Genomic DNA, 23,928 nt, shown 5'->3' with positions numbered 1-23,928 from the left:
AAATAAATTCTTCAGTACCATTTTTTTCCAGATGTCATATATAAAAACTATGGAATGCATCATGAATTTGCATGTCATCCTTGCACAGGGCCATGCTAATCTTCTCTGTATTGTTCCAATTTTAGTACATGTGCTGCTGAAGCGAGCACTCCCTTGGTCTTTCTGATGCACATCTTTCCTTCTGGGAAGTGACTGTCACATGTCAGGCTCACAGACTCTCAGGCTAGGTGTGGCCCAGGCTAGGTGACCTGGTATCTCTGTGCCTCAGTTCCATCTTTAAAAGGGGATAATGTCGATCTCAAAGGGGATGTGAGACTTACAGAAAGGACTGAGCCATCATACGCCAACCACCACGTGCACATTCACTGAGTAACCACTATGAACACCAGCCATGCTCGGCATCTACACTGCATGACGGGTACTTTCTCATCTGTCTCATTCTTGAGTTGTCTCACGATTCACTCAGGCCCCAAGTTGGGAATCTAAGCTCCACAGTCTACAGAGGAGCATCTGGCAACTATGGAGCTACAGGTCATCAAGAAACCACACACCTGACTCTCCTGTGAGTGTCACTGGGGCCAGGGCCGGGCGCCCCCAGCACCGCATGACAACCAGACTCATCTTCCTGGCAGTGGGCAAGTCCACCTTCATGGCTTTCAGAAATTAAACTTGCAAAAGACTACAGAAGTGGTTTCAAGGTATCAAATGACACCAAAAAGTCGATGGCAGGGGGGCACGGGAGGTGTCTGAAATGAAAGCTGTTCCCAGCATGATGACTTTAAAATGGATATGCATTCGGAGTTTGTTCTCACTTATGCTACCTCCATTAAAAGAAAATTATAGACCCTGAAAACCTCACATCTACTTTCTTACTACGTAATAGATGCTTCATCCAGCCATAATAGGAAATGACAACTACATGATTCACAAAGGCTACAGCTGAAATTTCACTTTAGAATAGCTGATGCTAAATTTTTGGGCTAAAAAAGAGAATTGCCAGTTCCCGGAAACACAGCTCATTAGTGTGTTTCAAGCACGGCACTGCAGAGTCCTGGCATTGTGCCAGTTCCAAAGGACCTCAAAGTCACACATGGGATGACTGTGTCTACCTAATATTCATAAGCTCATACGAGACAAATATCCTGGAATTTAACTTGACTACATGTATTTATTTTCAAGGTATAAACTAAAAGGAATGCTTCAAATAAATTTTCAAACTCTGACAGACAGATGGGTGGACAGGTGGTAGATAAATGACAAGAGATACAGCAAATACTAAAGACAGCCAATAGCACCAAACACCAAATGTCACCTCTAAAGGGAAACGTTGCCAGTTAAAAACCATAAGAGTCAACAGCCATAAGACACTCCAACTTCGGAGGCAGTGAAATATGAAAACAATTTGTGTCTTAGAATGCATGAAATAAAGTACCTTCTCTAGGGTTTTCTAAGTCAAATTTTGGAGAAGGGTGTTCGTGAAAGCTCTGTGAATCTGTTTAAAATGCATCCTGCACCAGGATTCATGGCCCCGAGAAACGTAGAGTGAGCCCTTGTAGACTCTGATGTCTCCCAGTCCCAGGGCTCTAAGACTGCTGATGTGTAAAGACCAAAGACAGGGTAGAGAAACGACCCCCAGCACAGCAAAATTGGCTCTCAGGACTCTTCTCCTTACTCCAGCTAAAAGGAGAACTGCTAGACACTTGATCTGCTTCCCAAGTACATTCTGGGTACCCTAACATACACATAGGACACACCCAAATGTACAAAATATCCAGTCCATATAGTGGGAGACAGATGGATAACAGCTCATATCACAGAAGGTTTGAGGAACGTGGGACCAGAACAGAGGCTGATGATTGCCCTTGATCCGGAGCACGACCTCAGGCTGCTCACCGCCGTTGCCTGTGGTCTGATGTGGACAAGTCCAACATCAAGTCTAGACATCTACACTGCATCCTCTTCAGGCTCAACTGATGCCCTAATTCAGTGGTATATACACAGAGGAATACTACTCAGCCATAAACAAGAAATAAAGCCATCTTCAGCAATACTCATCAAGTCATTTGGACTTAAATTCCCTTTCTTCAATTTTCATTTCTGCAATACTTAGAAACCAAAGAGGTTGTCAACTCATACAGGGAAGGGAAAGATGCAAGCCTGTTAGAAAAACATATCAATTGGTAAAAATCATTAAAATGGCTATAACTATATAAAATAGTAATGCACACTTAAACTTAATGAAAATATGCTTAGTCTCTGAGACTAAATTTTTGTTGAAAAAGTAATAAGAAAATCAAGCTCTCATCAACTCTTGAATTCTCTAGGTTTTATGAATGCATACTCAGTCGCTCAGTCCTGTCTGACTCTTTGACTCCATGGACTGTAGCCTACCAGGCTCCTCTGTCCATGGGGTTTTCCAAGCAAGGATACTAGAGTGGGTTGCCATTTCCTACTCCAGGGGATCTTCCCAACCCAGGGATCGAACCAGCCTCTCCTGTGTCTCCTGCATTGCAGGTGGATATTTTGCCACCGAACCACCACGGAAGCCCTATGCTGCTGCTAAGTCACTTAAGTTGTGTCTGACTCTGTGCTACCCCACAGACGGCAGACCACCAGGCTCCCCTGTCCCTGGGATTCTCCAGGCAAGAACACTGGAGTGGGTTGCCATTTCCTTCTCCAATGCCTGAAAGTGAAAAGTGAAAGTGAAGTCACTCAGTTGTGTCCAACCCTCAGCGACCCTATGGACTGCAGCCTCCCAGGCTCCTCTGTCCATGGGATTTTCTAGGCAAGAGTACTGGAGTGGGGTGCCATTGCCTTCTCCAGGGAAGCCCTATAAGTGTGTTCAATCACTTTTCAGGAAGGTGTCATAGTCTTAATGTTTATAGCAGGCAGATAATGCTCATAAAGAGCATGTTCATTTGGTTTCACTAAACTTTTCTCGACCTTGTGAATAAAGAATTCTATAAAACACCATCTGTCAGTGTGTCTGAAGAGCCCATGGACACTTCTACAAGACTTTAAAAACACAAGACAAAAATCAGCATCGGGAAATTATTTTTTAAATGAATTACCTATATTAATAGCAGTTTCTTGTTTGTCGCCTGTCAACACCCATATTTTAATCTCGGCCTTCAACAGAGTTGCTATGGTTTCCGGCACGCCTGCCTGAAGTCGATCTTCTATGGCGGTGGCTCCAAGTAGCAGTAGATTCTGGATTGAAAAACAGTTTCAATTAAACATGGGGAAACATGTGAGAGAGGCATGAATGACAAAACTCCTCACAAACGAAAGGCAGTCAAAATGTTCTGAAGTAATTACCTTAATTCCTCTACATGAAAACTTTGTTTGCAGATAATTAATGACAGACATGTGTGGCATTTCAAAACCATCCACAAGGCCAGAGCCCCCCACTCCCCACACATGCACGCAAGCCAGTGCTCATCATCTACTTCTGGGTACCCAGGCATCATGAGATGGAGACCGTCTGGAGGCACAGCACTCGGGCAAGTCACCTTGGGGACACTAACGGAACTGAGCCCTCCCTCTCACTTCACTGACAAGCAAAGGACAGCGGTCCAGCTAACACCTGAGAAGAAATGGTTCAGTGACCAGCAAGCCCACGAGGTCCTGAGTGCCCAGCTCTAGCATGGGGCCACATGGGTACTTCATCTATTTAGTTGCTTTATGATTCACAAAGTAAATATTCGAATCTTCGGGGAATCAGGGTAAATGGACACGTGAATTCAGCTCCATCTGCACCCAAATTTCATTAAAATGACAAACAAGGGGGAAAAAAAGCAAAGGTGAATCTAAATAAATAAAGGGATGAGAAAAGCAAGCAAGCAAGGACTCTGAAGCTACTGAAACTGGAAAACGGAAGGACCAACAGTTGCTGACATGAAACAAAAGGTTGAACACCGGCTTCCAGATTTCAGGGGATCAGCCTGTAGAAAGCTAATTCACATCTTGGGAGAAACTGAAATAACAACAAAATCCACACCAGCAACGTGGAGCCGCAAAGGCAGAGCTCAAACCGTGTTGGGATATTAAGCGTGACAACAGTAGGTAAGATGCCCAACCAGCCTAGACATTCTATCGGCCCAGGAAACTCAACAGGGTCAACTAATCTCATTAAGCCTCATTTCAGGCCAGCCCCGAAAGTCATTGATGCTGTTTTTGCCCTGATACTTAAAGACACGAATGCTTGGCAGAGGGTGGCTAGACCTTTCCAGTACCCCATAAAAACTGATGGTTTCTTAAAGAAGAGAAACGATTAAAAACTAATGATGACTTTTTACTTGGTTTTGTGTTTTTCCAAAGTGTATCTTTCTTCACTGATGTACCTCATTGATTTAATGAACTCGTTTTATGAAAAGTTTCAAATAACCAGGTAACTGTTATGTAAGGGTAATATGTCATAAAGTAAGTTATCAGGCTGCCAATTTTTGTGTTCAATAAATTGTAATTTCCTAGTGAGAAAAACAACAACAACAAAAAAGCTAATGGTGAGTTAAGACACTCATAAGATAGAGAGCATCGCTGTGCAAGTTGAGCAAAAGGAGTCCTGCTCACAGACTGTCTGCCCGCTGGGCGTCGCTGGGCGATACAACCCCGCCACGTGCCGTTACCTTCTCGATGATCTCGTAGCACTCCTCCAGCCGCTGAGCGCGGTCCTTCAGGATGGTGCTGGCTTCCTGGTAGACTTTGAGCCACTCCTCGTAATCCCGCTCAGTGAGGTCGGCGTAAGCCACACACAGAGTCCGCAAGCCTGCAAGACAGCCCCAGTGTCTCTTGGTGAGGCTGCTGGTGACGGGCCAGCAGGGGGCTTACCCCCGGGGGACACCGTGCGACCCCACCAGCGTGTGCAAAAGTGAGACAGACCATCGGCTCTGTAGGGTCACTCTGACTCCACGTTCGCATGCTCAAAAGGGGAATTTAAAAGCAATTCTATTTTAATATAAACCAGCTCTTCTACAGATGCTGACAGTAGAGAAGCCATAAGAGTGAGCCCCCAGCAGCAGAGCAGGACAAGAGCTGGGCACGACCCACACCCAGGAGGAGCCAGGGCCGGAGGGCAGGAGCACCTGTCAGACAGCAACAAAGGCCTGGCACGCTACCACGTGGAAGACACGGGCTTCAGTCAGCCAGGCTGTGTGTGTGCGTGTGCATGTGTCCCTCGGTGGGAGTGTGCTCCCCTATGGCCCTGTGTGTGTGTGTGTCCCTTGGTGGGAGTGTGTTCCCATGTGTGCATGTGTGTTTGCACGTGTGCATGTGTGTTCCCATGTGCGCATGTGTCCCTGTCTGGGAGTGTGCTCCCACGTGTGCATGTGTGTTCCCAGGTGTGCACATGTGTTCCCATGTGTGTTCCCCTATGTCCCCGTGTGTGTGTGTCCCTTGGTGGGAGTGTGTTCCCATGTGTGCATGTGTGTTCCCATGTGTGCATGTGTCCCTGTGTGGGAGTGTGCTCCCATGCGATCATGTGTGTTCCCATGCATGCATGTGTCCCTGTGTGGGACTGTGTTCCCACGTGTGCGTGTGTTCCCCTACATCCCCATGTGTGCATGTGTGTTCCCATGTGTGCATGTGTTTGCATGTGTGCATGTGTGTTCCCATGTGTGCATGTGTCCCTGTGTGGGAGTGTGCTCCCATGCGATCATGTGTGTTCCCATGCATGCATGTGTCCCTGTGTGGGACTGTGTTCCCACGTGTGCGTGTGTTCCCCTACATCCCCATGTGTGCATGTGTGTTCCCATGTGTGCATGTGTTTGCATGTGTGCATGTGTGTTCCCATGTGTGCATGTGTCCCTGTGTGGGAGTGTGCTCCCATGCGATCATGTGTGTTCCCATGCATGCATGTGTCCCTGTGTGGGACTGTGTTCCCACGTGTGCGTGTGTTCCCCTACATCCCCATGTGTGCATGTGTGTTCCCATGTGTGCATGTGTTTGCATGTGTGCATGTGTGTTCCCATGTGTGCATGTGTCCCTGTGTGGGAGTGTGCTCCCATGCGATCATGTGTGTTCCCATGCGTGCATGTGTCCCTGTGTGGAACTGTGCTCCCACATGTGTGTTCCCATGTGTGTTCCCCCACATCCCAGTGTGTGCGTGTGTGTGCACAGACACGGGTACACATGCCCACGGGAGCCCAGGGAGACGAGGAAGCAGTGGCCAGCACTCACGCAGGGGCCCGGTTCTCATTGCACCCATGTGCAGAGGAGCCTGACATCAGTCTGTCTAAACCCTGCAGAGAACTCCTTTCCTGTTCTCTGTGGGTTCAGTGGGTTATTCTCACCAGAAGTCAAGGAGCCAGTGTCATAAGGAAAACAACAACAAGGGGAGTTTTCCCAGAAAGGAACTAGAAGACAATTCTGTGCAGCATCCGGTGTGAACCTGCCTCACCCGCGTCCCCCAGGTTAAGAGTTGGGGGGGTTCCTGTGTAGGTCACAGAGCACAGCTGGTCTGGAGCCTCAACTCTTGTCACTGCCAGCGGCACAGAACACCAGGGGTGGGGATGGGGTTGGCGCAAGACCACCACCTGCCTGTGAAGCAAGCCAAGCGCTGCCCAGAGATGACACATGAACGTGAAGGCTCCCTGGAGTGCCCCCTGAAAGCACGGCTCTGCCGGCAGACATAACATTTCCAAATTCCACTCACCTTCCGTGGCAAAGTACTCCAGGTGGCAGAGAGTCTCCTCCATGTATTTTGAATCTTTTGAAAGTCTCTCAAAAATCACGTTATCCTATAAAACAGGGAAACACTGTAATTACCCTTAGGCCAGCTGACCCTTCAGCGCCGCAAGCCCAGCTCTGACTTCCTGGTTTCGATCCAGTGCACGCCTGAGTGGGGAAGGGGAAGAACAGCTCTGGGCTGGATGCAGTCATGAGCTGTGGAAAGCAAATCGGCTGTGGGTCCACAAATCGGGGAGGACCCCGGGTGTCCAGAGGATAAATAATCAGGGACACAAAGGGGCCCACGTTCACCCAGATTTTCGAAGCCCCCAGTGGAGTTTATAATACCCTCTGCAGAAGTGGGAAGCATAAACACACAGCAGACACCATTCAAGTGTGCGGTCTCTTCCTAGCGCTGCCTGACTCCCACCTGGGGGTGGGCACAACCTGCCTGGCACAGAATCCAGTTCAGCTGAGAACACACGGTATAGACAGTTCATCACCCAGAGATTATTCACATGACCTACAAAAGTAGGGCTGGAGGACTGCAGGCTACAGATCATGCAGCAAATATGTTACAAACAGCACAGTTTTAGGCTCCCCCCAAATCTTTTAAGAAATCTAGTTTGGTTTGGGGGGAGGCAAGTTGGAAAAAAATTAAATCCTATAATACTTTGGGCACCTGATGCAAAGAGCCAACTCATTGGAAAAGATCCTGATGCCAGGAAAGACGGAGGGCAAGAAGAGAAGGGAACACAGAGGATAAGATGGTTGGATGGCATCACTGACTCAAGTGATCACCGACAAACTCACTTGAATTTGAGCAGACTCTGGGAGATGGTGAAGGACAGGGAAGCCTGGTGCACTGCGGTCCATGGGGTCGCAAAGAGTCAACCCTAACATAATCTGGACCTTAATGAATTCACATAGGATGCCTTTAGAATTCACACACATTGCCCACTTTTAAAAACTCTGGTCACAGTGTCCTCAAATACTTCTTCCCACAATTGGTAAAGATCAGTAAGATTTCCAATGCATTGTTGATCCTAGTATTATTTCATATTTTCTGACACAGACTCAAGAGCTGAGCTTAATAAAGCTTTCCTTCAACACATAAGGCCACAGTTTTACAGAATGTAGTTTTGTGAGTCAGGCTCATAAACAACAGCATCTTTCTCTAAAGATTTAGATTCAATGACCAGGAGGCAGAGAGGACAAAAAGCCTGACGTAGGAAGTAACCAGAGGGAACCAGAGGTGATGATGGACCACAGATGGACACCGCCTCAAGCCTGCCACACGGCCTCTGTGGTGAATAAAAACCACAAATACTGAGAACAGCTACTAAGGAAAAAATACACACCAGAATCCTTAAAAGATTAAGTAGCTTCAGTCGTGTCTGACTCTGTGCGAGCCCATCGACTGTTACCTCCCAGGCTCCTCTGTCCATGGGATTCTCCGGGCAAGAGTGGGTTGCCATGCCCTCCTCCAGGGAAACTTCCTGACCCAGGGTCCGAACCCACATCTCTTACGTCTCCTGCATTGGCAGGGGGCTTCTTTACCACCTGGGAAATCCTAAAAGATCATAGGTCAACACAAATGATTGCATCTCTCACAGTCACAATGCAAGGGTGGAAAACGGCAATCAAAATTCACACGCCAAGGATTCTGGAGGACACAGCCGGCTACTGTTTCTGAAACCAACCACTGACTGCCCGGGCCACACTGGCTTGAACCCCTGTCGTGGTCAGCGGGCTTTTACCTCTCCGTGAGCTTCAGGAGCCTTTCAACCTGGGTGACCATGAGGGGTGCTGAGAATGGCGGTTAAGGGAGAAGCAGGGGTCCCCCACCGTGCAGACATCGGCCAGTACTTACAGCCCCTTTACAGTAGAGTCGAAGCTGTCCCGAAGGAGTTCGCACTATCACAGACATTCTCTTTCTGTCGCTGTAAGAGTAAAGACACAAAGGAAAAAAACCGCCATTGCTGTTTTACAGGATCACATCCTGTGACTAAACAGTAAGCAGCCCAAAAGGTGGTCTGGCTGCCCCAATCTCCATTTTCCCTACCTTCCTCCTCCAAGTCAAAATTTGTGTGCCTCCTACTCTCTTATTTACATATAAGGGACATAAACCTATTCTTTTCCCTACCAAGCAGACTCACTAGCACAGCTCTTGATGGCAGGAGAGACAGAAATGGAGACCTTGAGTGCCTCCTCTGGGTACCTAATTTTCTTCTGATGATATTCTGTCCATGTACTCTTATTGCACAGCTCAAAAATATCCAGTCACATGCCAAGTAACAAAGGGGAAGATCAAATGTAAACCTACTTCACTCAAGAGCATCTCATCCTGCCTTCTTTTGACTGGAGTGGAAAGAGATGATGGATTTCAAGAACTTCGTGATTTAGCACTGAGGTCCCTCCATGGCTCCTCCCCAGCACCCCCGCCAGCAAGCACATGCCTCCTTGCACAACTTCCATCAGGACCCGCCCTCTCCCTCTGATTCTTCTTTCTGATCAGTATATATAGAGAGAGTTTAAGAAAAGAGAAATATACCTGGAGAATTCCAGGACATTCAGGATTCCAAATGTCTGTTCCTGTCCCATCTACAGAGGAAGGGGAAAAAAAAAAAAGCTCTTACCTCTCTTACCTGAAGTGTAAAGCATTAGCATCTCAAAACAACCGACTCCTCACTCACAAACCTCTCTACACACACCTGCCCCCCATCCCTCCCCTCCTCCATCTCTCATTCTCTCCATCTATTCCGGGTCAGACGCCTTCCAAGCTGTACAGTTCTCCGCAGTTAGTCTGGTAGGGTCACAGCGCCCCCTTCTGGTGGAAGCTTCTCATTTCCTCCACCAGGAGTGACCGTCCCACTAGCTAGTGACAGAGTCATTTCCAAGGCACATAAATAAAGGACACGAGCTACAGAGTAGGTCCATCCCAAACCTGGGGCCAGTTAGGCTCACGAATCCAGAATTTTTCACATTTCACAGAAGTATATACGCCCACTCCACCCCACTACATTCCCTCAGGGCTGGGACTGCACCCTGTTATACAACACATGGGTTTTCTGCAGTGTTGGTTGCTCAGTCATGTCCATCTCTTTGTGACCCCGTGGACTGCAGCCTGTGCAGCAAGCTATGTGGCTTGGTGAGAGTCACACAGAACAGGCGCAGCCCTGTGCAGTCCCGTTAGGTTTTGCTACCAAATGTCCACACCCCAAATTCAGGGGAATTCTGAAAACAACTTGGAATATGATATAAGTTCTGCATGTAAGTAAAAGAATGGACCGCCACCAGGTTGGGAACAACATGGACTTATTACACCAGATGGACACGAACTTCACACGCATCCATGAGATCTGAGGATGCAGAAAGCCAAGAGCTGTAAAAAGCCACAAGTCCTCCCCAAACGGAGGGTGGGGATCGTTAGAGGACTTGCCCACAGACCCTCACCCACCAAGACAGTGAGCGTGGCCCCTCTCGGCTCATTACAGAAAACACCCGTAGCCACCCCAAGGTCCCTATCTGACCTCATTCCTGATTTCAACCTTTTCTTATCCCCAAATTTCTCCCTCTAGCTCCTGAGAGGGAAACTCAGAAAAAAATCAAAAGCCTTGATTTCAAGGAGGGGGGAAAAAACCCACATCAAAAAAAAAACTTTAAGTGCCAACTCCATCCTCTGCCAGCCTCGGAGACCAGAGTCAGAGACCAAGGGCTTCAGAGAGAGAGACACGGGCCCGCCCTGAGGATGGGGTTGGAGCGGGGGGTGGATAGAGGATTATTCCCAACAATCACAGACCCAGCATCAGGCTTCCCACGTTCTCTCCTGCACGTTATCCCACATCAGTGGGTGGAAGACCATGGGTAGTGCCTTTGAGAGAGAAAGATGATAGAAATGCAAAAACACAACCCTGAGCCAACAACATAAAAACACACAACCGGGAGCCAGCAGAACCACACAACCTGTCAATTCTCAACATGCCTAGTTTCACAGACAACCAGCTCTCCTAGTTACAATAGGCGTTACTATATCTAACAGACAGCCTTCCAGAAAGCAGGTGACCAGGACCATCCGGCAGCACCTGGGGCTGTCACTTACGGCCTCGATGATGACAGAGTAGGGCGTTCTGGCTGTGAAGACAAAGCCCAGCTTCCGGGCCCCTTTGACCAAAGCGGCTTCGTCTGTCAATAAGAACAGAGGAGGAGTTGACTCGTCTCTGGGAAGGACAGCATTCTGTTCAGCAAGTGTTATTTTTGCCATGAAAAAGACCCACACCAGCGACAGACGCCTGGCCTTCCGTGCAGTAAAGACGGAGGACCTAGAAGGTGCCGACTCACTCCTCGCCCCCTACTAGGGCCCAGAAAGGAGCACCTCCCTCAGAGGAGAAGCTGTGGACCTGGAACTGGTCCCCCAGGACACTGCAGCCAGCGGGAGACCGTAGGCACACTGCGGGGCAGGGCAGGGCCGGCAACAGCATGCAAACACCCAGGGGTCAGGGAAGGGGGCAGCGGGCACCCCGGCCGCGGGGCCTCACCTGGGGAGGAGGCCTGGTAGACGATGCTGTCCCCGTCCCTCTCGGGGACCACGGTGTGGCACACGGCCAGCAGGGTCAGGAACTCCTGGATGCAGGGTGCTGTGGGCTGCAAATGGAGCCAAGATCAGTGGCTGTCAGGACGCCCCTGACCTACTTCAGGGTCAGGCTCAAAGGACTCTTCCTGGATTCTAATCCAGGGGTTCCTTCCTGCTGCCCTCAGAACAGAGGTCAGGAGCCCCGGTTCCAGGCACCCTTCCGTTCACACCTGCTCACCATCCAGCCCATCTCCTGCGGCTCACAACCCCCTACTCTGGGTACCTAGCAAGGTGTTTAATGTGAACTAAGCCCTTAAACTGTTTCTAAACGAATGAGTCTCTTATGGACCAGTTTGCTGTTTGACAGTTTAAATCCCTTGCTGCTGCCACCCTGTACTTTCTCCTTACCCTTCACCATTCCAATGTGAACAGACCCTTTCAGCCACCCATCCGCACCATCACTCTCAACCTAAGTGCTTTGAGGGTGCTTGAGTCCTTTCTCAGAAAGCAAGTCCTCACCGATGCTCGTTTCTTTAACATCCTTAATTAACACTCCCCTCCTCCACAGAAGGTTCTTCTGAGATGCCACTCTTCTGCTTAGAGGACCTCTAGCTGAGTGGCGCCATCTACCTCTGAGACCAAAATCCAGGAAAGGACAGTATCAACGTCTGTGATCCTGACAGAGCACAGCCTTCAGCAGCATCCTCTATGCAGCCTGGACCACCTGGTCAGCATCTCTGGGGCTGAAGCAGGACAGCTGCCTCCCAGCCCGGGAGCATGGGTGCCTTCCATGCTCACATCTCAGAACACTGCTGGGAAAGTTCTAGCATCAACAAATAGGCACTAACTGAAATACAGTATAGCAGACCTCCTCACTGAGAATTCAGAGAACATTTTAAATATACCTATCTCTTCACAAAATTTGGGAAAGATAAAGTTTTAATGTTGCTAGAGTTTACCTAATTTCAAAACTGAATTTTTTTTTTTTTTTTTAGAAAAGTCATATTAGGTCTAATTTATACTGGTTAAACTGGTTGTGAAATGCTCTGATCACTGAAAACGTTAGTATTTTTCAGAATAGCCTTTAGAACAAAAATGCATTTATATGAACTAGCAGTAAATCCTGGTTTGCTCCAATAGTTCAGAATGTGACATCACAGTTAAGAATCCAACAGATTAAGATTCTGACTCTCATTTCTCCATCTGTTTGCTGGGTGACTTCTGGCCAAGTCAAGTTTTCTATGCAGCTCCCCATCATCTCTCCGAGGTGACTCGGGTGCTAAAGGAAACAGCCTTCAAATGTCTAGCACATAAGTAGGATGCTATAAATCCTGCATATTATATCTTGTTTCCTAGGTGATCCTAACCAAAAGACACATAATTACTTTTCAAAATACATGACCTCTTAGATTCACAACTATGAAGAAACAGTCTTGCATAAATCTTACAAAACACAGAAATCTGAAATGTTAGCAAAATCTATGATCAGACTCATCTTGATGTGCTTACTTTATAACTTCACTACATACTTAATCAGGCTTCAAATTCAGTTATGCAAAGTGTTCTTCACAAACTGATCATTTTCCTAAAGTACTAACACCATAGAAGTGAAGGCACATCTCTTCCCCAAGTTCCAAAACAGCAACTTTCAAGACGCTACATACATACACAAATGCAAGTGCATCATAAGATGTTTAATGTCCCAGAAGTGAATGATGGCCCTTACGTGATGATCCTCGATGTTCTTCAAGAGCCTGGGGTCGTCAAAGTCGCAGGAATCACTAGGTGGAGGAGGAATCCGGCTGAGAAGAGAATAGGAGATATTACTCAGCTCCAAAGTTCCTTTAACTCAAACCTAGGAAGAATCTGTCTTCAGAAAGAACCACACATAAAAAGGCTATAAATTTATATTAAACTTTTAAAGATTTGAAATACTGTGTATTATTTCAAACCTCAAGACAGTAAATCTCACACCTGACTATGAACAAAATAAGGATGGTCCCTTTGACTTAATAACTTTTCAGTGGTGCAAAACTGATAAGCATTCAGTAGAAACTATCTTTCAGTCTTTGAACTTTGATCTCTCCATAGGCTGGCAACACATGGTACAATCCTCTCTCATGATTCTGGGCAGCGAGTGTAGCCCCACCATCACGAGGGTGAACAACTGAAACACAACCAGGCTGGATCCAGACAGCCACACAACAGATGAGTTAATAAACAAAATGTGGTGTGTATATACATATATATAATATTACTCAGCCTTCAAAAGGAGTGAAATTCTGATACATGCTACAACATGTATGTTACAACCTTAAAGATATTATGCTGGAAAGTCAGAAGTGAGCAGGACGTATCCGACCGATAGCTGGGTACTTTTGTTAAAATCCCTGTAGCACGATTGGACTTTTAAAACCATACTCATGTTTCATTTTTATCCTGGTTCTCTCTTGAAATAACAGGCAACTTTTATTTACAAAATAATCTGGTGAGAAATGCTAATATAAAATTGTTCCAAAGCCGTTCCCACTAAAGTATCAAGAACTGTTAAAATATACTTACGAGAAATCATCTGAGGATGGTTCCCTTGTCAGTTCTGGAAAATGACTGCCAGAGAGAGAAACAGAGTAGTCACAGAGCTGTGATCAAAACCACAGATATTCACACAAAGTACAAGCAGCAGCAGCATAGATCATATATTAGGCTACTAAACAAGCCTTGGTAAATTTAAGACTGAACTAGCAAGCATATTTTCCTATCACAAGATACAAAACTGAAACTCAATTACCCCCCAAAAAATGGAAGATTTACAAATATGTGACAATTAAACAACATGTGAATGAACAACCAATGGATCAATGAAGAAATCCAACATGAAATCCAAAAATACCTAGAGACAAATGAAAATACTAAAACTTGAAGAATGCAGCAAAAGCAATTCTGAGAAGTTTATAGCAATAAATGCCTACCTCGAGAAACAAAAATCTCAGACAGCTTTATACCGAAAATAACTAGAAAAGGAACAAATAAAACTCAAAGTTGGAAGGAAATAAAGATTAGAACAAAAACAGATGAAATAGAGACTCAAAAGTCAGTAGAAAAAAATCAATGAAGCTAAAAGTTGGTCCTTTAAAAAGATCAAGTTAACAAACCTTTAGCTAGACTTACCAAGAAAGAGAAGACTCAATCAGAAATGAAAGAGAAGGCATTACAACTGACACTACAGAAAGAAAAGGACCACAAAAGACAACTATGAACAATTAGATGGTAACAAATTTGACAACCTGGAAGTCACGGATAAAGGCCTAGAAACATACAACCTAAACAGAAAATCTGAGTACACCCATTACTACTAAAGAAACTGAATCAGTAATTTAAAAACTCCCAACAAAAGTCTGGAACCAGAAGGCTTCACTAGTGAATTCTACCAAACATTCAAAGAAGAATTAATACCAACCATTTTCAAAAAACAGAAGAGGAGGGAACACTTCCAAACTCATTTTACAAGGTCAGCATTACTCTGATACCGAATGAAAAAGAACATCACAAGAAAATTACAGGCCAATATCCCTGAATAACAGACACAAAAATCCTCAGTAAAATATTAGCAAACCATATTCAACAATACATTAAAAGGGTCATACACAATGATCAAGTGGGATTTATTCTAAGGATGGAAGATCAGTTTGCTAAGCTAAGTCTCTTCAGTCGTGTCCGACTCTATGCGACCCCATAGACGGAAGCCCACCAGGCTCCCCCGTCCCTGGGATTCTCCAGGCAAGAACACTGGAGTGGGTTGCCATTTCCTTCTCCAATGCATGAGAGTGAAAAATGAAAGTGAAGTCGCTCAGTCGTGTCCGACTCTTAGTGACCCCATGGACTGTAGCCCACCAGGCTCCTCCATCCATGGGATTTTCCAGGCAAGAGTACTAGAGTGGGGTGCCATTGCCTTCTCCAGAAGATCAGTTTAGTATCTACAAATCAATATGTCAATACCATCCACATTACCAAAATGAAAAATAAAATCATATAATTGCCTCAATGAAAGAAAGTGAAAGTGAAGGTTGCTCAGTCGTGTCTGACTCTTTGTGAACCCACGGACTATACAGTCCATGGAGTTCTCCAGGCCAGAATACTGGAGTGGGTACCCTTTCCCTTCTCCAGGGGATCTTCCCAACCCAAGGATCAAACCCAGGTCTCCTATGTTGCAGGTGGATTCTTTACCAGCTGAGCCACAAGGGAAGCCCAAGAATACTGGAGTGGGTAGCCTATCCCTTCTCCAGTGGATCTTCCCGACTCAGGAATCAAACTGGGGTCTTCTGCATTGCAGGTAGATTCTTTACAAACTGAGCTATGAGGGAAGCCCCAATAGATTTGCCTCAATAGATGCAGAAAAAGCATTTGATAAAATTCAAAATTCACATATAATGAAAAAAACTCTCAGCAAAATGGGTATATAAGGAATGTACCCCAATATAATAAAGTCAATATAATATATGGGAGAAGGCAATGGCACCCCCATCCAGTGCTCTTGCCTACAAAATCCCATGGATGGAGGAGCCTGGTAGGCTGTAGTCCATGGGGTTGCTGAGAGTCGGACACGACTGAGCGACTTCCCTTTCACTTTTCACTTTCATGCATTGGAGAAGGAAATGGCAACCCACTCCAGTGTTCTTGCCTGGAGAATCCCAGAGACGGGGGAGCCTGGTGGGCTTCCATCTATGGGGTCACATAGAGTCGGACACGACTGAAGCAACTTAGCAGTAGCAGTAGCAGCAGCAGCATATAATATATGACAAATCCAAGGCTAATATCATACTCAACAGTGAAAAGCTGAAAGCTTTTCCTCTAAGATCAGGAATAAAACAAAGATGCCCATTCATATTACTTTTTTCTCAACATAGTATTAGAAGTCCTAGCCACAGCAATTAGGAAAGAAAAAGAAGTAAAAGGTATCCAAATAGAAAAGGAAGAAACAAAACTGTTACTATTTATAGATGATATGATATTATATACAGAAAATTCTAAAAGATTCCACCAAAAATCTGTTAGAACTACCAAATTCAGTGAAGTTGCAAGATACAAAATCAATATACAAAAATCTGTTGCATTGCTATATATTAGTAAAGAACTATCAGAAGGAGAAATTAAGAAGACAATTCCACTTATACTTGCATCAAGAAGAAGAAAATATCTAGGAATAAATTCAACCAAAGAATGAAAGATCATACACTGAAAAGTGTAACACGTTACTGAAAGAAATTCAGCAACACAAATGAATGGAAAGACGTTCTGTGCTCATGGATTGGAAGAATTAATGTTGAAATGTCAATACTATCCAAAGAAATCCACAGACCCAATGCAATCCATATCAAAATTCCAAAGGCATTTTTCACAGAAATACAACAATTCTAAAATTTATACAGACTCACAAAACTTTGAGAAATAAAAACATAGCCAGATGCATTATGCTCCTTTTGAAAAAGGAAAGTGTTGAGATCAAAACATGAAGTAGAAATGTATACTTACTAGATAGGAAATATAAAATTACATATTCCTTGAGATTTCTCATAGGTTAGTATTTATAGAAATAACCACGTTTTAGAACCATGTTCTAAATTGGGACTCATTCAGTTTTAAATATCTTCAGTAGTAATTATGAAACCAAATCCCTTATAAATACCCTTTCAAAGTATCAGAAAGTCAAGGTATTTGACTAAGTGGCTAAAAATAAACTTCTTTTGTTGGAAGAATACAGATAAGATTCAGTAAGTTATAAAGACACTCACCCATAGGTTACCCCAGCAATGCTACACTTTTTGAAGTTCATGATATTGCATGTAAGAGTTCCTGTTTTGTCAGAAAATAGATATTTTACCTAAATCAAAGAGAAAAATATATGCTGAGAATGTAATAACATGCAAAGACACATAAGTGAAGTCTTTTATTCTACATGTTTCAAAATCTGTATTAGTTTTCAAAGGTAAATTTCCTTAGGCAAGCAAAATATATTTTATAATTAAATATGTTATATATCATAATTATTATTGTAAAACTAATATATGTTAAAGCTTAAGACCACAATTCTGGAGTCCAAGTGTGTGGAAACATACAAAAGAGATTTCAGTAACAGCCCTGAATCCATTTAACATCAGTAAGCACTAAATTTCACCACAAGGCATCTCAATGACATTTACACAGAATTCATTCTTGTGTCTAATACATCAAGACAACAAACTCAGACTGTGGCAACCACAAAAATATTTGTTTTTAGAACTCCATCCCTTGGTTGGACTAAGAAAGCATGTCCTGAAATAGCACAGAACACTAAGCTTTTCAATCATCATCATAGTGAGGTTACATAAAGGCAGCATGGCACTGCAACAGATTAACGTAACTTTCTAAGGCATAAAGTTCTATAGATTTAACACGCTAGGCTCTCAATATACAAAGGTGAAAAGAGAAATTCCTGTGAAAGTCAATAAGCAAACCATTTAGACATGATTAACTGAGTGAGTGCACAAGAGATGAGCCCAAATGCATGCGTGGTGTTACGTTCTGTCCTCCTGGGTGGATGCTACGATGGGGGAAAGGGCAAAGAACGCAGGACCACAAGGGAAGGGAGTCCAGGTCAGGCTCTGAATTGTGCAGGTTGGAAAAGTTACCTCAGCCTTCTGGGACTCAACGTCCACGTCCATAAGGGTTTGGCCAGAAGATAAGTAACATTACTCCATGTCTAGCTTTCTGGGAAATTACATCATAGATTAGTGAGAGGGGAGTAATTAACAGAACTGTCTCCAGTAAAATTCCAGTTTCTCAGTGACTTTCTAAAGAGGGGTCATGACTGCAGCTGGATGTGAGATGGATTCCAGGAATTCCCAAGAACCATGCTAGGGAAGTCACACTGCACTGTTTTTATACAAGACAGATTAATAACAAGAATTGTGTACTCTAGACTTTTCCTAACTGATACAATATAAGCAAATACTAAGAATTATTTTTAAAGTGCCTTCAAGTAATGATTATTAATGATCCTAAAGAAGTCAAATAGTACACAGAAATATGAAATCAGTACACTATTAAAGTGATGAATGCTTTAACCATAAACAAGTTTAAATATAAGCTTTATCTGCAGTAAGACTAGGGGTATAAAAAGTTCAGTAGAATCAGCCTTTCAAAAGCAGTATCTCTTCCTGTTTCTTTTTTAAAAGTTAAAAGATGATATCAAAATATTTTAAAATGACAATTTTATAATAAGGAATTAAGATTTTTCTATTATTCTGCCTATTGGATTTTGACTTGTCTTTTCAGTTCCAACTCAGAACTACTTCCCCATGCAAACTTTTCCTATTCCCGATTAGGATGAACTGTCTCATCGTGGGAGCTGGAGGATATTGAATCCTTCAATCATTTGGGTCCAGTTCAACAGCATCTGAGAACAAAGTTATGCTAACCATTATGCTAAAATAACAAAGGCAGACAAAGATGACCAAAGAGCTCGTCTCCACACCTTTGAACAGGCTTAGAAATCCCAGGATGGAAACAGACACATATAACTGTCATTCTTTTTTACTGTATTTATGTTTGGAGAGATTGTTGCAGAAACACTGAAGAAAGGTAAATTAACTCTGTTGGAAGACTGGAGCAGGGTTCAAAAAGAGGCCGGTTTAGTCTGATATATACTGCATTCACTTCATGGGGTTGTTGGGAGAATCATATAAGATAAGTAAATAAAATGAAATTATAATCTGTAATTATAGTGCATTCTACAGACCTAGACTTTGCAGTGATTTCAACTCACAATGAGGACATAATGCAAAGTGTAACTCAGTAGAAAGGCAACAGGGGTTTGGGGGTGATAGTGGAAAAGAAACTGGGTCCCTGAAATATTACAGAGACGAAAGCAGGAACATGTGAGAGATGTTATGGATTTGTGTCCTTCAAATTAGCCCCCACATAAAGTCTCTTGGACAGCAAGGAAATCAAACCAGTCAACCCTAAAGGAAATCAACACTGAATATTCACTGCAAGGACTGATGATGAAACTGAAGCTCCAATACTTTGGCCACCTAATCCAATAAACCAACTCCTTGGGAAAGACCTTGATGCTGAGAAAGATTAAGGGCAAAAGGAGAAGGGGGCAACAGAGGATGAGATGGTTAGATAGTATCACTGACTCGATGGACATGAGTTTGAACAAAGTCTGGAAGATAGTGAAGGACAGGGAAGCCTGGCGTGCTGCAGTCCATGGAGTTGCAAAGAGTCAGACACAGCTTAGCAACTGAACAACAACCCAATATCCAAGCATCTTAACCATCGTCTTCCCTTTATTTGCCCTGATTAACAATCTTGCATACAAAGTGACCTTGCACTATAGTTTTTGTACTAAATATGTTGCAGGTGATAAGATCTTCTAGGTGATAAGATCTATCCCTGACTCAAAAAGCAAGTCAAGATCAATTAACATTTGTATTGAATAATACCTCCAAATACTACAGAGTTCTTCAGATATCAAAACCACCTTTATGGAGACTTATTTTTGCACAATCTCTCCACAGTTCTCCCAACACTTGTCTGCCCCCATGCTCACATCACTGTCCCAAAGTCCCCAAGAGGCTCTCACCTGGCCAAGCTCTTCATTAAGGTTTGACGTCCTGGCCATGGCAGGGGTGTCATTTCCTAGATAATACATATCTGTGTCCTGAGAGAGGGAAAGGAGTTGGGGGACTTCAGCAAATACCCACCATTCATCACTCATTTACATTAAGAAGGTAACAGGTAACTGTTAAAACAGGTAACTCAAATAAATGCTAATTTTTAAGTTAGTGGTGAAAATACAGGGTCTATTTACGTAGAAAAACACTAAGATACAGGGGAAAACATGGTATTTATTTATATCTAGAAGATTTGGCTTCCAGATGATCATTTCCTAACCTAGACTAACTCATACTTCTGAGCTTAGCTAATACCTCATTCAAAGGGTTGTTGTGAAGCTCAAATAAAAATGCCCATGAAAAAAAAAAGCACATGGAAGTGTCTGGTCATCAAATACTAGCTGCTGAGGTCTGGTGCTTCACAACCATGGCGGGGTCCTTGAAAATTCCACCTGGACTCTTGCAACAGAACCCAAGCTCACTGTCACTGTGAATTTTGATCTAAAGGACACTTAAGCAGACACACCTAAGAGAGCTTTCCTTCTGCACTAAGGAGACCATAAAGCATGAGCAGCTGCAGCCACTTCATGCCCATGCACTGGAAGACAGGGACCTGCTTGCCTTCTTCTCCATTATCCCACTGATGCTCCTGAGAGCACCTGCCTGTTTCATGACCCAGGAAACTGGGACACCAGGTGACTAGTCACCACCACCACTGGCTCAGGGACAACCCTGCCCAGTCTCTAGGCAGTGAAATCCCAGATCGAATTATAAATTAATGATGCTCCTCTTTTTCTGGAGGCCCAGTTTCAACACTAAGGCTCAGACAGGATATTAGGAAATGACACGTCCCCAGCAGCTCTGCTTCCTGCCCCGTGTGATACTCACCCAGTTTATGAAGAGGGCTTGTGTGTACTTCACAACCTCGAGAGTCACCAGCAGACTGATGGGAATCAGATTGTTGTAGAGGATGATGAATGTCAACAGGTTGTATCCGAAATTGTCTGAGGTCGCATCTGCAGAAGAAAACCACAATATGTGCATAGCTTAGTCTCCGTTCAGTATCCCTGAACTTTATTACGCTGGCAGTTTTCTGAAAGATGTTCACAAAAGAAGTTGACTGGCTTAAGTGTACATTTAGAGATTCAAGTTGAAATAGTCACTGAACACCTGCTCTGTGCCATGAACTGTGGATACACAAGGCTGTGATGACACAATTCCTTCCAATAAAGAGCTGGCTTCCAATAGGAGGCTTTGAGGGAAGGGGGTGAGCAGAAGTCAGCATCTGCCAAGGTGATTATGCAGCAGGAGATATCGATTAAAGAGGAGTTCACAGGCATGCAGACACCATGGCAGCAGGGGTTTAATGGGAAGGTACAGTCACAGTCACTCAAAACCATCCAGAAGAATGGAGGCTTAAGACAAGCTCTGGAGGATGGCATGAAGGCAGCTAACTGAACAGGATGCAGAAAAGAGGATAGGAATACCTACAACCTCACTAAGGTAAGAGTGTATTTACACCCTAAAGAATTGGTCAAACTGGGGCAAGTGTGAACAGGCAAAACAGGTGCAGACAGGGAGGCAGACAGGAAGCTTTGAGCCTATTTATAGAAGACAAGAGAAAGAATGTCTTAATGGAACATGGTCCCTAAAGGAAGAATCTGAACTAGAATCAGCTAAGGCGGGAGGAGGGACCAGGAGAGGAGGCAGAGGTGCAGGGTCTCTGAGTGTCAAAGAGGAAGGTTCTCTGAAGTCAAAGCTCTGACATGGATGGCACAAATGTGAAGTCTGATGGCTTTTACGGGAGTTACTCAGACTTCACCCTAAGGATAACAAGGCACAAAGCACTGAATGGAAAAAAATAGGCAAATTCTTCACTGTAAATCATGCAGCTGGTACTGGAGTTTGATGTCAGCTGAGCAGTTTAAATGACAGTTTCCACACAGCTTAGGTATCAGTATAGTGTCACTGCTGTTTATGTGCCTAAACCATGACATGCTGCAGCTAACACATACACAAATCCATCTGCCTGCACGCTTGAAGCTAAACATACAAATGGTTGAAATCCATGTTTTAAGAACCAAAATCAAGGACTTTTGACCCAACCTACAACGGAAGTCCCAGTGACTTTTCCCATTTATAAAGTGGCAACGAGAGTCTTTCTGGGCAGTTCAAAATGTGTGAGCTTTCTATATGAGATAACTAGGAAAGGGGAAAAAATAAATGTTTTCATCAATTTAACTAAAATATAAAGAAAGGTGGGAATAATAATTATTCCAAGAAATACTTCAAAGTTTAAAATTCAAATGTATTACTCAACGTATCATTATTTATTTTGTCATTAAATTTTATTTATTTTTCTGGAATTGCTGTGGAAGGAGATTAGCAAATCTTCTCTCAAAACAAGAAGCCATAAAACTGGACAAAACTATCAAAACAAGCGTTCAAAGTGCTGAGAAACCGATCATAGAGCACACGAAAAATTCAAAAGCATGAATTCAAGAATAACTGCTCAATCTCAATGAGTGGGAGACTTTGGCATTTAAGCCAAAGTCTGTTTTTTCCTTCTCTCCCCCAGATCCACGTTGCTTAAATTCTGCTCCGGGTGGTAGGTGGGGAGGGCCCTGAGGACTGGCAACTCTCATCCCCACCCCAGCCCACGTTGGGTAAATTCTATCCCAGGGTGGGACAGATTGTCAGAACAGGAACAGCCTGAGGGATCCGACAGTATCTGAAGCAGAGCATAAAACTGCCCTGCCTAGGGCACTGTGAAAAAACAATAGACCTCCCGGATCAGGGAAGACAAATCTCTCCCAATACTAGAAGGGGCAAACTGCAGAGTAGACAGAAATTAAACAGGCAGATCCACGGAAAGATGGCCAAGGAAAACTAGCTAAGATTATACCCAGCCCTGGTGGTCTAGAGGGCAGGTCCATGTCAAGTCCTGGTGAGCCTCTAGTCCCTGACTGAATGCGGGGTCGATTTTAAACTTCCCATCAGTGAGGCCAATTCCGAAGCCGCATACAGATCAAACAACTGGCCCCTCACTGGCTCAAGGGAAGGTCAGGACAACCTCTGACCACCCACTGGCTGACTTCTAAGCTAGGCTGACCCCCTAGAAGTCCAAGATAAAAACCTGGGATGATTTGTTGCTATCCAGTTGGCCTCACAAGAAATAACAAAGGAAATTCTCCAGGACAACAGGAAGTGACACCAGACAGCAATTCAATGTACATAAAGAAACAAGGGCAATAAAGGTAATTATATAAGTACTTATAAAAGAATATAATTACATATGTTCTATACTTTCACTTGGATTTTTTTTTAAGTGGTAAAAGATTATAAAATAGCACGATGGACATATCTAGCTGTAACATGGCAGCAGTGGTTCAGTTGCTCAGTCATGTCCAACTCTTTGTGACCCCATGGACTGTAGCCTACCCATCTCCTCTGTCCATGGGATTCTTCAGTCAAGAACACTGGAGTAGCTTGCCATTTCCTTCTCCAGGGGATCTTTCCAACCCAGGGATGGAACCCATGTCTCTTGCACTGCAAGCAGTCTCCTGCAGAGCAGGCGAATTTTTTTTTACCGACTGAGCCACTAAGGAAGCCCCGATGTAAAATACATGTCAACGAAAAGAAGTCAGGAAACAAAGAAGGTATGTGAAGCAAAGACATAACAAGTTGGTAACTCAGATACACTAGAAGAAACGAAAAGAACTGGGAATAAAAGTAAATAAGTAAGTAAAGTGAAACAACTCTATAAATACACTTGTTTTTTTCTGTTTGCTTCTTTAAGAGACATAAAAGTACGTAGGCAGTAAGTACAACATTGTACTATTGGCTTGATAACAAAGACGGATGTAATACACATGGTAATAACAACACAAAGTAGGGGAGAAAATGGACCTACAATGGAGTCAAGTTTCTATATTTTATTGGAATTGAGTTAGTATTAATCTGAAGTTGATGCTGATGAATTAAGACATATACCGTAATTCCTAAAGCAACCACTAAGATAATAACTCCAACACT

The 23,928-nt window shown here is 44.0% G+C and overlaps 1 protein-coding gene across 1 annotated transcript in view; it reads right to left on the bottom strand.

Annotated features, from left to right (window-relative positions):
• ATP8A2 (ATPase, aminophospholipid transporter, class I, type 8A, member 2) overlaps positions 1-23,928 on the bottom strand; it is a 452,578-nt gene that overhangs the window by 353,336 nt on the left and 75,314 nt on the right. Inside the window, exons 12-23 of the mRNA XM_010851206.1 lie at positions 20,782-20,909; positions 19,863-19,940; positions 17,029-17,117; positions 13,802-13,846; positions 12,966-13,041; positions 11,205-11,310; positions 10,769-10,851; positions 9,221-9,270; positions 8,540-8,609; positions 6,653-6,737; positions 4,629-4,768; positions 3,072-3,210 (exon numbers count right to left, since the gene is read on the bottom strand). Of these exons, the coding sequence (XP_010849508.1) occupies positions 3,072-3,210; positions 4,629-4,768; positions 6,653-6,737; positions 8,540-8,609; positions 9,221-9,270; positions 10,769-10,851; positions 11,205-11,310; positions 12,966-13,041; positions 13,802-13,846; positions 17,029-17,117; positions 19,863-19,940; positions 20,782-20,909 (1,089 nt within the window). The remainder of the gene's footprint in view (positions 1-3,071; positions 3,211-4,628; positions 4,769-6,652; positions 6,738-8,539; positions 8,610-9,220; positions 9,271-10,768; positions 10,852-11,204; positions 11,311-12,965; positions 13,042-13,801; positions 13,847-17,028; positions 17,118-19,862; positions 19,941-20,781; positions 20,910-23,928) is intronic.

The sequence above is a fragment of the Bison bison genome, unplaced genomic scaffold (assembly GCF_000754665.1).
Source record: "Bison bison bison isolate TAMUID 2011002044 unplaced genomic scaffold, Bison_UMD1.0 scf7180017864299, whole genome shotgun sequence".
NCBI lineage: Eukaryota > Metazoa > Chordata > Mammalia > Artiodactyla > Bovidae > Bison > Bison bison.
Note: the sequence above shows the minus strand (reverse complement) of the source record. Positions and strands in the feature narration are given on the sequence as shown.